Here is a 16,178-nt window from a genome sequence, read left to right as displayed (position 1 = left end):
TTTTTGTACGTTGTTTATGTTGATAAAATATACATAACATAAAATTTATCATTTTATCCATGTTTTAATTGTATGCCCTGTTTCAATACTGTGTTCTACACAGAATTGACTGACTTCCAGCCTGAAAGATGAGGACATGGGCAGTGTTGCACTTTTCATCTTCCCCACCTCAACTTTCCGATTTTAAGCGATACTGCTATTTTTATACTCATAGTTTATATTTTTACCTTTTGTTTTGTGACTACAATTTCCACATTTGCTACATAACTAGCTTGATTTTATCTAGTTTTACAGTTAATTATATTCAGTGCTCAAGACTAATCCTTTTACTGTGGCTTCTCCATGTCTGTGTTCTTAATTTTGAATGATCTTTTAATTCCCCTCTCTCACACATACTTTGCCCTACTTCCCTCCACCGATTTAAAGAGGTACTTCATGTTTGAGAATGCCTGAGGCTTTTATACTTAACCAGATCTTGGCTGAGTGGTTTTTAATCTCTTTTGCTTTTGTTCAGAACTTGGTAAATAAACATTGCTCTGTTGTCTTCAGGCATTCATTGTTGCCTGGGAGAATTCAGAGAAGAGTGTGATCATTTCCTCTTCCTCCCTCCTCCTCTTCCTCCCCCCACCATAGCATTCTGCCATTGGCCCCCAAAATTTATGTCCTTCTCATATGCAGAATACGTTCATTCCGTAACTAAGAAGTCTAAAGTCCAGAGTTTAACCTAATATCATTTAAATCAGATGTGGATGAGGCCAGTTGTTCTCAAGCTGTGAGCCTGTGAAATGAAACAGTTTATGTGCATTCAAAACACAGTGGTGGGACAGCCATAGCACAGACATTTCCATTGCAAAAAGGAAAAATAGGAAGAAAGAAATGATAGATAAATCCCAAGCAAGTCTAAAACCAACAAGGTAAACAGCATTAACTCTTAAGGCTCAAGAATAATCTTTGATTCCATGTCCTGCCTCTGGACACATTGGGGTAGGACTTAGGTTGCTATAAAGGAATACCTGAGACTGGGTAATTTATAAAGAAAAGAGGTTTTATTTTGTCTCATGGTACTGCAGGCTGTACAGGAAGCATGGTGCTGCCATCTGCTTCTGGTGAGGGTCTCTGGAAACTCAAAATCATGGTAGAAGTCAGCAAGAAGCCAACAAGTTACATGGAAGAATAGGAGCAGGAGAGAGGAAGGAGGTGCCACATCCTCTTTAACAAGCGGATTGCATGTGAACTCACTCATCACCAAGGGCATGATGCTGAGCTATTCATTGAGGAATCCACCCTAGTGATCCAAACACCTCCCACCAGGCCCCACCTCCAACACTGGGGATTACATTTCAATGTGAGATTTGGAGGGCACAAATACCCAGACCATATCCAGCCTCAAGTTCTGGGCGACTCTGCCCCTGTTTTTTTGCATGGCACAGACCATGCTGCAGCTCTCACAGATTGGAATCTTGTGTCTCTCCTAGGCTGGAGTTGCACACTGGTAGGTCCTACCCTTCCAGGGTTTCAGAGACAGCCCCCATCCCATGGCATGTCTGAGCATTGCCCTAGAGGAGGCTCCCTGTGTTGGCTCTGCCCTCACACCTCTACTTCATATCACTCTATTGGGGGCTTTCCGCAGTGGCCCTGCCCCATGACAGCTCTCAGCCTGGACACTCATGCTTTTCTGGCATCCTTTGAATATAGGTGGAGGCAGCCACACCATCACAGCTCATGCACTTGCACACCCGTGGAGATGGCACCGTGCAAACACCATGCCAAGGTTTATCACCTGTGCCTTCTAGAAGGGTGATCTGAGCTGTACCTAAGCCTACTTGAACAACAGCGGAGGTTACCAAGGAGCACTACACCAGAATTTAGGGAGAAGAGCCTTGAAATTGTTCTGCCACAGGCCCCAGAGTTCTGGGCCTGTGATGGGTTGGGCAACTCTGGGCATCTCTGAAATACCTTACTTAGTCCTTCTCCCATTGTCTCGATGAATAGCACCTGGCTTCCTTCCATTCACACGAATCTCCTTAACAGATGCTTGCACCGCACCTTTGGTTTCTTTCCTCAACACGCTGTATCATTCTTTACAACATGGCTAGGATGAGAATTTTCCAAATCTTTAAATTCTGCTTCCCTTGTGATTATAGATTTCATCTTTTATTTGTTTCTATCTTCTCACATTTTACCGTAAGTCAAGCCACAAAGCACCCTCAAGACTTTGCTTGGATATTTTTTCCACTAAATATCCTGTTTCATCACTGTCAAATTTCTTCCACAGAGCGCTAGGACACAAGCACAATCCCACCAGGTTCTTTGCCACTTTATTACAAGATCACCTTTTCTTCTGTTTCCAGTAACATGTTTCTCGTTTTTTTCTGAGACCTCATTAGAGTGGCCTTTACCATCCAACATTTTGATTGTGACCACTAAGGTAATCTCTAAGAAGATCAAAGCTTTCTCAACAGTTCTCCTTTTCTTTTGAGCCCTCACCACTCTTAATGCTCCTTCCACAGCAGTGTAGGCTTTTTCTAGCATGCACATCCATACTCTTCCAGGCTCTACCCATTACCCAGTTCCAAAGTTACTTCCACATTTTTAGGGATTTGTTACGGCAGCTTCCTGCTACTGGTACCAACTTCTGTCTTAGTATGTTCAGGCTCCTATGACAAAATTCTCAGACTGGATAATTTATAAACAAATTTACCGTTCACATTTCTAGAGGCTGGGAAGTCTAAAACCAAGGCACCAACAGATTCAGTCTGATAAGGGCCTGTTTCTCATAGGTGGTACCTTCTAGCTATAGCATCACAGAAGGGGCAGACAGGCTTCCTCAAACCTCTCATAATGGTACTAATCTTATTCATGAGGGTGGAGCCTTCATGACCTAACTGCCTCCTAAAGTCCCCTCCTCCGAAAACCATCACCTTGGGAGTTTTAACATAGGAAGTTTGAGGGGGACATTCAGATTAGAACCAGCACTAAACTCATTCATGAGGTTTCTACTCTTACGCTATAATTACCTGCTGTAGGCCCCCTCCCACCATAATTATTACAGTGGGATTAGGCTTTCAACATAGGAATTTAGACGGGGACAGAAATGTTCAGTTCATAACACCAAGTGTATTCAGGTCAAAATTCTGAACTTGAAAGGATGTAATCCATTTGAACATTGTAGTATTGAAAAAATGTTAAAACCACAATGTTTCTTATTTTATAGTTAGCCTGTCTCATCTACAGAATCCCAGAACTTTTTCTCTCCTATATTTTACATCTGCCTCACAGCTTTAAAAGAGAAATTGGAAACCAAACCAGTGAACCTCTTTTACTTCCTTTTTTTTTTTTTTTTTTTTTTTGAGATAGATTCTTGCTCTGTCTCCCAGGCTGGAGTGCAGTGGCATGATCTGGGCTCACTGCAAGCTCCGCCTTCTGGGTTCACACCATTCTCCTTCCTCAGCTTCCCGAGTAGCTGGGACTACAGGTGTCTACCACCACGCCTGGCTAATTTTTTGTATTTTTAGAAGAGACGGGGTTTCACAGTATTAGCCAGGATGGTCTCGATCTCCTGACCTCGTGATCTGCCCACCTTGGCCTCCCAAAGTGCTGGAATTACAGGTGTGAGCCACCGTGCCCGGCTGGACCTCTTTTACTTCTAAAAGACCTGTACAGGCTTCACTTTTAAAATAATTCTGATATATTAAAATGTTTGGGGGATGTTGGGTTTTTTTTCCATTGCAGAGGTCATATAAGGAAGTTTACTTTTATTTGGCTTGGGATTCTATTTGGGGCTTTGTGTAATAACCCTTAAATGTGTGCCAAAGACTTGATTTAGATAAAAGTACAGTAAAATAAAGTAAGATGTGTTCTCTTTCATGCTTTTGCAGTATGCAGAAAAATGATTATAATTTTCTTGTGTGCTTTCTGGGCTTTTTGATTGAAAACATTGATACTGTAGATTGTACATATGTTAAGAACCCCTCAGTTAACTTTCTGGTAATGATTTACGTTGTTCTTTTTTTTGAGATTGAGTTTTGCTCATGTTGCCCGGGCTGGAGTGTAGTGGCACGATCTCGGCTCACTGCAACCTCTGCCTTGCAGGTTCAAGCAGTTCTCCTGCCTCAGCCTCCCGAGTAGCTGGGATTATAGGCGCCCGCCACCAGCCCTGGCTGATTTTTTGTGTTTTTAGTAGAGATGGGGTTTTGCCATTTTGGGCAGGCTGGTCTCAAACTCCTGCCCTCAGGTGATCCACCTGCCTCAGCCTCCCAGAGTGCTGGGATAACAGGTATGAGCCACCGTGCCCAGCCGATTTAGGTTGTTCTTTACGCACTAGTTTGAATTCTGTTAGCTATACAATAGTTAACTTTCTTGTTTACAGTTCATATGAATCATGTCTCAGGACCTGAACTAAAACTGTGTATGGTTGTTTAATGAGGCTGCTTGAAATTTCAGTTGATTTATTTTTAGCTCTATTTGTAGATTATGTGTGCCGTATCTGTAACCTAAGTTTTTAGTCTTTAGGAAGATTCTGTGTAACACTCTCTCACGTGGACTCACGCTCTGTCAGGCTCTCTCTCTCACACACACACACACAAACACACATACACAAAGACTCACACACACATAACTCGGTAAACTATGTTTAGACCATGCTTTTGTTGGACTATTATTGTGAAAGTAATGCGTTTGGTTACCCTACTTTTACCACATAGTTGCATGCAAAGGGCACATAACCATTGTCTCCAGTGCTCCATTCCTAGCATATACCACTTAGTCTGTTTTATCCTACTATAGCAGAATACCTGAGACTGGGTATGTTATAATGAACAGAAGTTTAATGGCTTATATTCTAGAGGCTGGGAAATCCAGTATCAAGGTGCCGGCATCTTGGAGGGCTTCTTGTTGCATCATCACCTGGCAGAAGACAAGAGGGCAAGAGAAAGCAAGAGGGGGCTGCACTCACACATGAGGGTGGAGCCTCATGGCCTTATCACCTCTTCTTAAAGGTCCCCCCTCTTAATACTATTACAATAGCAATTAAATTTAGCATGAGTTTTAGGGGGGACAAGTATTCTGACTATAGCATTCTGCCTGCAGGCCCCCACATCTCATGTCCTTCTCATAAACAAAATAATTCATTTCATCTAAATAGCCCCGCAAGTCTTGTAATAGCTTCCAACGTAAAAGTCCAGAGTCGCATATAAATTAAATGTGAGACTAGTCTTTTTTTTTAAATGAATTTTCCCTTTTGCTTTCATGCTCCAAAGGTTCTTCCTTATCCAGTGACTATGTAAATTGTCATTAATATTCAAGTGAAATTCACAAATGTGGGGGCTCTTTGATTTTTTTTTTTTTAAACTTACTACTTAAGCAGAATTTCTTGTTGCTAATTGCAGTATTTAAACTGAACTTATTATGAACTTACTGAAGAAATGGCTTTCCTCCTTTCTTTCAAACATGGGATTTCTTCTAGATTTTGCCTATTAGGAATTTAATATTAGGGTAAATAATCTTATCTTTTGTTTGCATTGTTGAATAAGAGCCAGTAGATGTTTTAATTTTCAAATGATATTTTCACTCAAAATTTAAGTATGAAAAGAATGAAAATCTAAATGAATATTTATAAATGCCTCACATAGTTCTGATTTTAATTTGTTTTTAATTTCCTTTTTAGCTGCTCCCTAAAGGTAAAGCACTGTTGATTTATTTTGCAGAATCCTTGCAGCCTTTCTTGGAAGCCTGTAGCAACTCTTCATTTTTTCGTACTTGCTCTGTGCTGCTTCGAGCCCCTAAGCTTGATCTTCAAATACTAGAAAAACTCAGTATTATTTTACAGAAACTTTCCAAAATCAAGTAAGAATTTCTTATTGCTAACATTTTTTATTGAAAAATACCTTACTGTGATCATTTAGACCAGGGGTGTTTAATCTTTTGGCTTCCCTGGGCCACACGGATGAAGAAGAATTGCCTTGGGCCACACATGAATACACTAACACTAGTGATAGCTGATGTGCTAAAAACAAAACAAAACCTCGTAGTATTTTCAGAAAGTTTACAAATTTGTGTTGGGCGGCATTCAAAGCCGTCCTGGGCCGCTTGCAGCCCGTGGGCTGCAGGTTGGACAAGCTTGATTTAGACCTTTCTGAATCCCATGCTACTTAAGCTTTCATTATTAAATAAAAATTTCCGTTATACAGATGTAGAAAATTAAGATTCATGAATACTAAGGCTGATCTAAGACCACATATTTAGTGACAGACTAGAATTAGAGTTCTGATCTCAGAACATCTAGTTGTTTCTATGGCTCATTTCAGGTAAGTGAACTTTAAATAAATCATATAAAAGTAAGAGCAGTTTTTAGCAACCAAGTAATAATATCAGAATAAATTCTTGCATACTGGTATTCTCTAATACCACAGGTGAAAATAAAAAGATCTTTAAGACCACAAAAGATGTAAATCCTTTTGTATTAGGATAGTACATAAGGTTATTTGACAAATTCTCTCAAGAGGTAAAAATAGCTAGACAAGGAAATAAGACACATAAATTCTTAATGATTGAAATGAAATTACTGACAGGTCATTAGAAAGAGGATGGTTGAACAAGTATTCTGTAACCAAGTCAAAAGATGGACCAATATTCTGCCACTTTAAAAAGGCCTGCTTACTCAAAATAGCATGATCAAATGTTTGCTTTGCCAGCAGTGAAAAAAAAATTCTCATGCTAATAGTGAATAGGGTGCAGTTTTCAGAATTATAAAATGGTTCCAGGCTGGGCACAGTGGTTCACATCTATAGTCTCAGCACCTTGGGAGGCCAAGGAAGGAGGATTGCTTGAGCCCAGAAGTTCAAGACCAGCCTTAGCAACGTAGTGACACCATGTCTCTACAAAAAATAAAATTAGCCAGGTTTGGTGGTGTGTACCTGTAGTTCTAGCTACTTGGGAGGCTGAGGTGGGAGGATTGCTTGCGCTGGGGAGGTCGAGGCTGCAGTAAGTTGTGTTCATGCCACTGCACTCCACCTGGGTGCCAGAACAAGACCTTGTCTCAAATGAAGAAAAAGTTTCCTTTTTTTCCCCCAGTGGTTTTCTGCTTCAGGTTTATCTCCTAAAACCTATTTTGTTTGTTTCAGCATCTTAATATTTTAGTCGCCTATTTTCTCCACTGTTTTTAAAAACAGATGCTGTTTCCTCATGTTTACACATAAATTATCTTTCGTGTCATTGCAGATAAACTCTCTTAAGTATGTGTAATTAAATAATATATTCATTTTTTTTAACAGGAGTAATAAGAAGCTCTTTGAACTTTTACAATTCATCTGATGCTTCAAGAAATACAAAGGACAACAAATCCAGAGCATGCATTTCTCTGTATTAATCTAAATTCAACTCTGTTCAATTTGGGTTTAACAAAATGTAACTCCCTGGTCTCCAGTGCAAGCCATTAGACTGGCTAATTTTTTAATATAGTATATGTGGTGCTTATTTATAAACATGTAGAAATTACCAAAGTAACTACAATTCTACCAAGGAAAGTTATCAGTAGCATCATTTATCATGAAAAATAAGTACTTTTTTTGAACTTTAAAAATGAAATCTGTAGAAGGTATTGGAACTTTTGGAATGTTTCAGTTCAAGTAAGGTAGTGCTAATGTACAAGATGACATTTCTAGAATGTATGACACTGAAGTTACTTTTGTAAAAATATATTAGGAAATTTCTTTCTTAATTATGTGATTATTTGGAATAAAATCGGTGCTCATGTGAGAACAGGGTTAAATAATACTGTCTTTCTATTTTCTTAATATATTAGAATCCTTCCTTTTGAAAGCAAAAGTATATATCTTTAAACTATTGTCTTGATACCATAAGTTTTCTATATACTGTATCCTAGATTAACAAATGATTTTTTTTTTTTATTGTGCTCTTTGTGGGATAGAAAAAGTTGTTTTTTATTGTGCTGTTCACAGGTTTAAAAACTTTTTTTGTTTTCAAAATAATTATTACTGGAGCATGTAATACAAGGCAAGACATTTTTTAAACATCGAAAGGTAAACAAAAATAATAGTCCTGTTACCAGAAATATCTCTTGGTATAGCCAAAGATGAGTAAAGTGGCCAGAGGTCTGGGTGAAGTAAAGGTGGTAAAACTTGGGACTTAGGACAAGATACTGAGGAACATTGTGTTAAAAAGTCATAAAATCATATATGATCAGTGTATAATCTCAGTTTCAGGAGTTAGAAGAAATTTTCAAGAAACGACTGGGCCTCTTCAAAAAAATACCAGAAAATGTGCCATTTTTGAAGTAGAAACAGAAAGCCATAATGAAAGAACAGGCCAAAGTGAGAATGGTGGAACCACAGAAACTTAAAAATGCAGAAGCCCAGGTGCGGTGGCTCACGCCTATAATCCCAGAACTTTGGGAGGCTGAGGTGGGCAGATCACCAAAGGTCAGGAGTTCAAGACCAGCCTGGCCAACATGGTGAAACCCCGTCTTTACTAAAAATACAAAATTAGCCGGGCAGTGGTAGGTGCCTGTGATCCCAGCTACTCGGGAGGCTGAGGCAGGAGAATCACTTGAACCTGGGTGGCAGAGGTTCCAGTGAGCCAAGATTGTGCCATTGCACTCCAGCCTGGGCAACAAAGTGAGATTCTGTCTCAAAAAAATAAAAGTAAGTAAAATAAAAATACAGAAGCCAAAGTGCACATTAGAAAGAAAAAATAACATCAATACTTCATAAAATAGGATTAGCATGACAAGAACAAACGAAGTTCTCTCAGAACTCAGAGTACATAGAGATTGTACTCATGAGAGGATGGCAGATTCTAGGACAGAGCCTGGCACTTCTGCAGGGCGGCATTTGGTGTTTCTGAAGAAGAGAACAGAACAAATGGAGCGGAAGCAATATTCAGAAATATAGTTGAATAAAGATTCTGGCGGCCAAAGAAAGAGCTGCATGTACAGATTGAAAGGGCTCATCATGTTCCAGAAAAACCTATGAGAAAAGAGTTCTATAATTAGATGCTTCCTGGCCAAATGTTAATTTATAAGGATAAAAGCACAAACAAAAGCCAGTTACTTACAAGAAAGGAAAAACCAGGCTAGCCTTATAGAATGCTGGAAGGTAATAGGGAGCTGTAGAGGAGAAGATTTTTAATCCAAGACTTTATCCCTAGTGAAGATGCCTTTCATAAGTGGGGACAATGGAAAGACCTTCAGACATTCAGGCGTTGAGATATGATACCACTTACGTACTGTTCTGGAGAAAGCAATGACTTAAAGATTAATCAACTTAGAGATGAAAGAAAACAGTTTATTGGCCGGGCGCGGTGGCTCAAGCCTGTAATCCCAGCACTTTGGGAGGCCGAGACGGGCGGATCACAAGGTCAGGAGATCCTGGCTAACCCGGTGAAACCCCGTCTCTACTAAAAAATATAAAAAACTAGCCGGGCGAGGTGGCTGGCGCTTGTAGTCCCAGCTACTCGGGAGGCTGTGGCAGGAGAATGGCGTAAACCCGGGAGGCGGAGCTTGCAGTGAGCTGAGATCCGGCCACTGCACTCCAGCCTGGGCGACAGAGCGAGACTCCGTCTCAAAAAAAAAAAAAGAAAAGAAAACAGTTTATTAAATCAACCTCATATCAAAAGCACGGAACACTGAAACAACTTAAACATTAAATAATTGTTGTAACTGTTTATAAGATGCAGTGAGATGTTAAATTCCTCAAAAGGATAAATAATGGAAAAGCAGCCCCTCGCTCTTCCTTCCTCCATCATCATGATGTGTACAGTTGACTCCATTTCTCACCCTGTCTTCATAAGTCTTTCAGGGTCAAGTGATTTCAGGCCAAGAAACAAAAGCAAAATTGTCTCATTCCCCATTGTATTCAGATGAAAGCTGATGATAAAATCAGGTACAGTTCCAAGAGGAGACACTGGAGAGGAACCACGCTGGGTCTGTAAGCAATTGCAAATGAGATGGCACACATATTTATGCTGTATCAAGGTCACTGTCATCTTACCATATCAGACTGAAAATGTCACCACTATCTGGACCGTCAGATATGTTTTATTGGGAAAATCGTTTTTCTCTTTGTGTATATGTTATGCACTAGCAGGGTGGTTTAGTAACAAATATGTGAGACCTTTTATTTGAAAACATTTGTTTTTAAATAATGGGAAAAGCAATATGTTAGTAGTGAGGATCTGGGTAAGACTATCTTAGCTTTTGTTAACAAAAACTAAGAATTGATGGGGCCTTGAGATTGAGGTAGAGATGAAAGAGGAGCTGTTAAGTACAGTATTCTACATTATCATCAGAAAGAGTCGAAGTGTTCCATTTCACTGTTAGAAACATGTAAGATAAAGAATCTTTTTGGAAAATATCAAGGAAACTATTAAAATAAAAATTGCATAAATATTCTCAAAACACTGAAAAGAAAATGAAATAGATATAGCAAAAAATAGAATGACAGGAATATGAAAAGAACAAAATATTTAGGATAAATAAAGGAGGTTTTAAAATTATTTGTTCTTTATGGTCATGTGCTAATAAATTTGAAAATCTGAATGAAATGGACTATTCTCTAGGGAAAGATCAAAATTGGCTTAAGAAATCTGCACTAGCAAACCATTGGAGTCATTTATTTATTTATTTAATTTTTTTGTAGAGACAGAGTTTTGCCATGTTGCCCAGGCTGGTCTTGAACTCCTGAACTTGAGCAGTCTGCCTGCCTCAGCCTTCCAGAATGCTGGGATTGCAAGCATGAGCCAGTGCGCCTAGCCTACAGTCTTTTATAAAATTATCAAAGAAATTATTATTATTATTATTTTTATTTTTATTTTTTTTTTTGAGACCGAGTCTCGCTCTGTCGCCCAGGCTGGAGTGCAGTGGCCGGATCTCAGCTCACTGCAAGCTCCACCTCCCAGGTTCCCGCCATTCTCCTGCCTCAGCCTCCCGAGTAGCTGGGACTACAGGCGCCTGCCACCTCGCCCGGCTAGTTTTTCATATTTTTTAGTAGAGACGGGTTTCTCCGTGTTAGCTAGGATGGTCTCGATCTCCTGACCTTGTGATCCGCCCGTCTCGGCCTCCCAAAGTGCGCTCGGGATTACAGGCTTGAGCCACCGCGCCACGGCCAGATTAGTTTTTTTAAATGGCTGCAAGTCCAGGTGTTTTGTACAAGTGGATTCAAGTGGATTGTTTTAAAATTTCAACATGAAATATTTAAAGTTATTTAAACTGTCCCAGAATGTAGAAAAATCAAATTCATTTTATGCAGTTAGCATGAACCTAGTATCAAACAGTTGGCAAAATGAGAAAGAATAAGATTTAAAAGTCTTAAAGAATTATGGAGAAATTAATACCAACTGCATATGACAGAAACATTAATCCATGATTAAGTAGGATAACATACATTCCAGAAATACAAGATTAGCTTTCTAACAGAAAAATATATTTTGGCCAGGCTAAGTTTTTAGTATATTATTATTATTTAATCCTCATAATAACTTTGTGATGGGTTTTTTAATTGTTACCATTTTATAGATCAAAAAAGAAATGGGGTTAGGGAGATCTGAGTAAGCCACTATCATTGTTGTGACTAGAGCTCTGTTAGTTGAAGGGGAGTGAGAGGGAATTTGCAATAGTAGATTTTTACCCATATTATAGTTGTAACTAGAGTCCTTGAGTTTACCTCCTCTCTTCCAACCTCCAAATTTATTGGAATAACAAAAGCAATTTTCTAGAGTAAACGATGTAAAATAGAAAATTTTTATTTTCAGCAGTGTGGTGGACTATATCTATTCTCCAGGTGCAGTGCAACTAAAAATGTTACGAGTACATAGGCATGTGGTTGAGCTGGTGGCAAAGTCAGATATGTTTTACTGGGAAAATCGTTTTTCTCTTTGTGTATATGTTATGCACTAGCAGGGTGGTTTAGTAACAAATATGTGAGACCTTTTATTTGAAAACATTTGTTTTTAAATAATGGGAAAAGCAGTATGTTAGCAATATGTCTGGTCTTGGAGATCAGACATAAGAAACAAATCCAAAGCAAAAGAAAAAAATTTAAAGACCAGAAATCAATGAAGTAGAAAAAAGGAAGTCAACAAAACCAAAAGCTATTTCTTTGAAAATATCAATAAAATTAATAAGCTTCCAGCCAGGCTAACTTAAAAGGGAAAAAAAAAAAAAAAAAAAAAAAAAAAAACAAGAGAAGGCACAAATTGCTAATACCAAAAACGAAAGAGGGAACATTACTGTAGATTCCATGTTCATAGATAGGAAGACTCAATATTGTTAAGATGTCTGTTCTTCCCAACTTGATCTATAAATACAATGGAAATCCTATTCAAAATCCTAACAAGTTATTTTGTGAGTACCAACTGACTTTCTCCCATGAATTATGAACTTTCTTAATGGCATCTAGAAGGCTAAACTTTCTAGGTTTTCATAGCTAGAGAGGAGCTAGGGAGGAGACATCAAGGCCTGGCTTCAAAGCTTCAAAGGACAGGCTGACTCTCTTGTTAGAGTTTAATGGAGCTGGCAATGCTCATTTACCATTCTGAAAATCCTAGGGCCCTTAAGAATTATGCTAAATCTCCCCTACCTGTACTCTGTAAATGGAAGAACAAAGCCTGTATGACAGCACGTCTGTTTACAGCATCATTTCCTGAATACTTTAAGCCTGCTGTTGAGACCTACTGCTCAGATAAAACAGACTTTTCTGAAAACGTTACCACTTATTAACAGTGCACCCAGTGACCAAAGAGCTCTAATGGAGATGTACAAGATTAATGTTTCCATGCCCGATAACATAACATCCATTCTGCAGCCTGTGAACCAAAACGTAATTTCAACTTTCAAGTCAATTTGCTTCTCCATATATACTTTATAATTCATGGGAGAAGGTCAAAATGTCAACATTAACAGGAGTTTGGAAAAAGTTGATTCCAATCCTCATGAATGACTTTGAGGGGTTTAAGACTTCAATGGAGGAAGTAACTGCAGATGTGGAGGAAACTGCAAATGAACTAGAATCAGATGTGGAGCCTAAGATGGCATGGTCTTCCAGAAGAAGGCTGTTTCATCTACATTGGAAATCTGTTGTGTAGTGTAGTCACTTCATCAGTGGTCTTACCTCAGTCTTCTGGAGAACTTACTGCAGCTTCTGCACCAGCACTTGCTGCTTCATCTTGCACTTTTATGTTATGGAGATGATTTCTTTCCTAAAACCTCATGAACCAACCTCTGCTAGCTTCAACCTTTCCTTCTGCAGCTTCCTCAGCCTTCTTAGAATTGAAGAGAGTTAGGGCCTTGCTTTGGATTAGGCTTTGGCTTAAAGGAATATTGTGGCTGATTTGATCTATCAATACCATTAAAACTTTCTCCTTATCAGCAATAAGGCTGCTGTGTTTTCTTATCATTTGTGTATTCTCTGGAGTAGCACTTCTAATTTCCTTTAAGAACTTTTCTTTTGCTTTCACAACTTCGTAGTTTGGCGCAAGAGTCCTAGCCTTCAGCTTTTCTTGGCTTTGGACATGCTAAATTACCCAATCACTTCTAGCTTTTCATTTAAAGTGAGAGATGTGAGACTCTTTCACCTGGACACTTAGAGGGCATTTTGAGGTTATTAATTGGCCTAATATCAGTATTGTTATGTCTCAGGAAATGGAGAGCGATCCAAGGAGAGGAAGAGATGGGGGGATCAGCCAGTCAGTGGAGCAGTCAGAACACACACATTTATCAGTTAGGTTTGCTGTCTTACATGGGTGTGGTTCTTGGCATCCTGAAACAATTACAATAGTAACATCAGAGATTATTGGCCAGGCACAATGGCTCACTCTTGTAATCCCAGCACTTTGGGAAGCTGAGGCTGGAGGATTGCTTGAGGGCAGAAGTTTCAGACCAGCCTGGGCAACATAACAAGGCCCTGTTTCTACAAAAAGAGTAAAAATAAAAGTAAACCAGCCAAGTGTGGTGGCAGGCGCTTGTAGTCCTAGCAACTCGAGAAGCTGAGGCAGGAGGATCACATGAACCTAGCAGTTGGAGGCTGCAGTGAGCTATGATCACACCACTGCACTCCAGTCTGGGCAACAGAGTGAGACCCTGTCTCTAAAATAAATAATAAATAAATAAATAAATAAAAATAACTGATCGCAGATCACCATGACAGATATAATAATAGTAACAGAAAAGTTTGAAAATGCAAATTACATTTTCACAAGATGCAGGGTTGCCGCAAATCTTCAATTTGTAAAAGACGCAGTATCTGTGAACCACAATAAAGGTGAAGTACAACAAAATTAAGTATGCCTGTATGCAAACGCAGAGCTCACACCCTTCTAATGAATAGACAGAAGTATCAGATCCTTTTCTATGCTAGCAAAGGATTTTAAGAGTTTGGAATTCTTTAGAAGTGTAAAGTTCTTAGGAGGGCATTATTGGGCAAAGCAGTGCTTTATCTCATTCTCTTGTTTGCCTGTTCAAACTTCCCACCCATTGTAGACTCACTTGCTGTGTTATTGCAGGTTAAGCCCCTGAGGCCCTTTTCTCTCACCTCTTCTGTTCACCTCTCATCCGCTTTCCATGGCATCCTCCATGCCCTTCTGATATCCACATGTCTCTTCATTTTCTTCTCAGGCCTCCTCTTTCTCTCTCTCTTGCCATCTCTCTAAGTTATTGAAATTCCTGAAATCCTAAGCTGGCCTGGCACTGAGAGGTAAGCACCTAAGAGCGTCAGTCTTCCCTAGATAGATGGAACTGTGCGCAGATCTGGGACTGCTGGAAGGGTGTGAGGTAGGGGTTTAAGGATGGCGCAAGTAGGGTGGGGTTAAAAAAGACCTTGTCATCTTTAAATAATAGCATCAAGATTAAACTTCATATGGAATTCAGCAGTGTTCATTTCTTATTTTCCACTGTATTTCGTTTCAACCCATCCTCTATATTTTATGAGCCCAAAGCCTTTAGATATGTATAGAGGAAGGTGTGATACAGCTTTCAAATTCTTGAAATTTGCCCAAGAAATACTTTGTATCATGAGGTCTGCAGTTATTTATACAAATCCCTGAAAATATTTCATGGCAAATCTGTAGCACCCAGTTGAGATGAGACCAAACTGGAAAAATCTCTTTGGCTGTGATTATTGTCAATTCTGTAAGATGAAGATGGGACCAGTGACAAGAATGTGCACTGTTTACTGAGCACTCACCTGCACGGGGCCATGTGCTTTTCAGACATTGCCTCTTTCAGTTTTGAGCACAATGCCAGTTGTGGCATCCCTGACATATAGATGAGGAGATGAAGATCCAGATGTAACCAGCAAGGGCAGGGCTGGGATACGATCCATGTGTGCCTGATTCCCAGGGCTCGCATGTGTGCAGTTTTCTCTCCGGAACGGTTTGCCTTAGTGAGGAGAGGATTCAGGATATTCAGTTTCAGCTGCACTGGCTGGGCTGGAATCTTTGTTGACCCTTCCACTCTACGTTCCTCCCTGGCCGGGGAGGCTTACTAGGGTGGGCTTCTTGCTGGGCTTGGCCAGTGGGTGTTGCCATCAGGAGATGACAGGGCATCTGCTTCTCCAGGGTATCCCCCAGGGCACAGTGCTCTGTGACTCCAGGGTCTGCCCCTCATGGTTTCTCTAAACCTCACTCCTCTCTTTGTAAACAGCCCCTTCATAAATTACCCACCTTGGCTGGGCGCAGTGGCTCACGCCTGTAATCCCAGCACTTTGGGAGGCCGAGGTGGGTGGATCATGAGGTCAGGAGATCAAGACCATCCTGGTTAACCCAGTGAAACCCTGTCTCTACTAAAAAATACAAAAAATTAGCAGGGCGTGGTGGTGGGCACCTGTAGTCCCAGCTACTCAGGAGGCTGAGGCAGGAGAATGGCATGAACCTGGGAGGCGGAGCTTGCAGTGAGCCGAGATCATACCACTGCACTCCAACCTGGGCGACAGAGCAAGACTTCGTCTCAAATACATACATACATACATACATACATACATACATACATACATACATACATTACCCACCTTGAGGGTGTCATCTGCTTTCTGTCAGGAGCAGGACTGACACCCCTTCATGAGTTATCCACTTTGAGGGTGTCATCTGCTTTCTGTCAGGAGCAGCACAGACTCGCTAGCATCACTCCTAAATAATGTGAACTTGTTTTGATTTTTTGTTTGAGGCAGAGT

The 16,178-nt window shown here is 40.0% G+C and overlaps 1 protein-coding gene across 2 annotated transcripts in view; it reads left to right on the top strand.

Annotated features, from left to right (window-relative positions):
- LOC108520525 (coiled-coil domain-containing protein 138-like) overlaps positions 1-7,771 on the top strand; it is a 40,383-nt gene extending 32,612 nt beyond the window's left edge. The window contains exons 4-5 of one of the 2 annotated variants that reach the window (XM_017859933.1): positions 5,706-5,844; positions 7,272-7,762. In XM_017859933.1, the coding sequence (XP_017715422.1) occupies positions 5,706-5,844; positions 7,272-7,311 (179 nt within the window). In that variant the 3' untranslated portion in view covers positions 7,312-7,762. Of the gene's footprint in view, positions 1-5,705; positions 5,845-7,271 lie in introns of both variants that reach the window. The other variant, XM_017859935.1, reaches the window with a different exon arrangement.
- Positions 7,772-16,178: the final 8,407 nt, after the last annotated feature.

This window comes from Rhinopithecus bieti, unplaced genomic scaffold (assembly GCF_001698545.2).
Source record: "Rhinopithecus bieti isolate Rb0 unplaced genomic scaffold, ASM169854v2 scaffold_53274, whole genome shotgun sequence".
Taxonomy (NCBI): Eukaryota; Metazoa; Chordata; class Mammalia; order Primates; family Cercopithecidae; genus Rhinopithecus; species Rhinopithecus bieti.
This window is presented reverse-complemented; position numbering and strand designations above follow the sequence as displayed.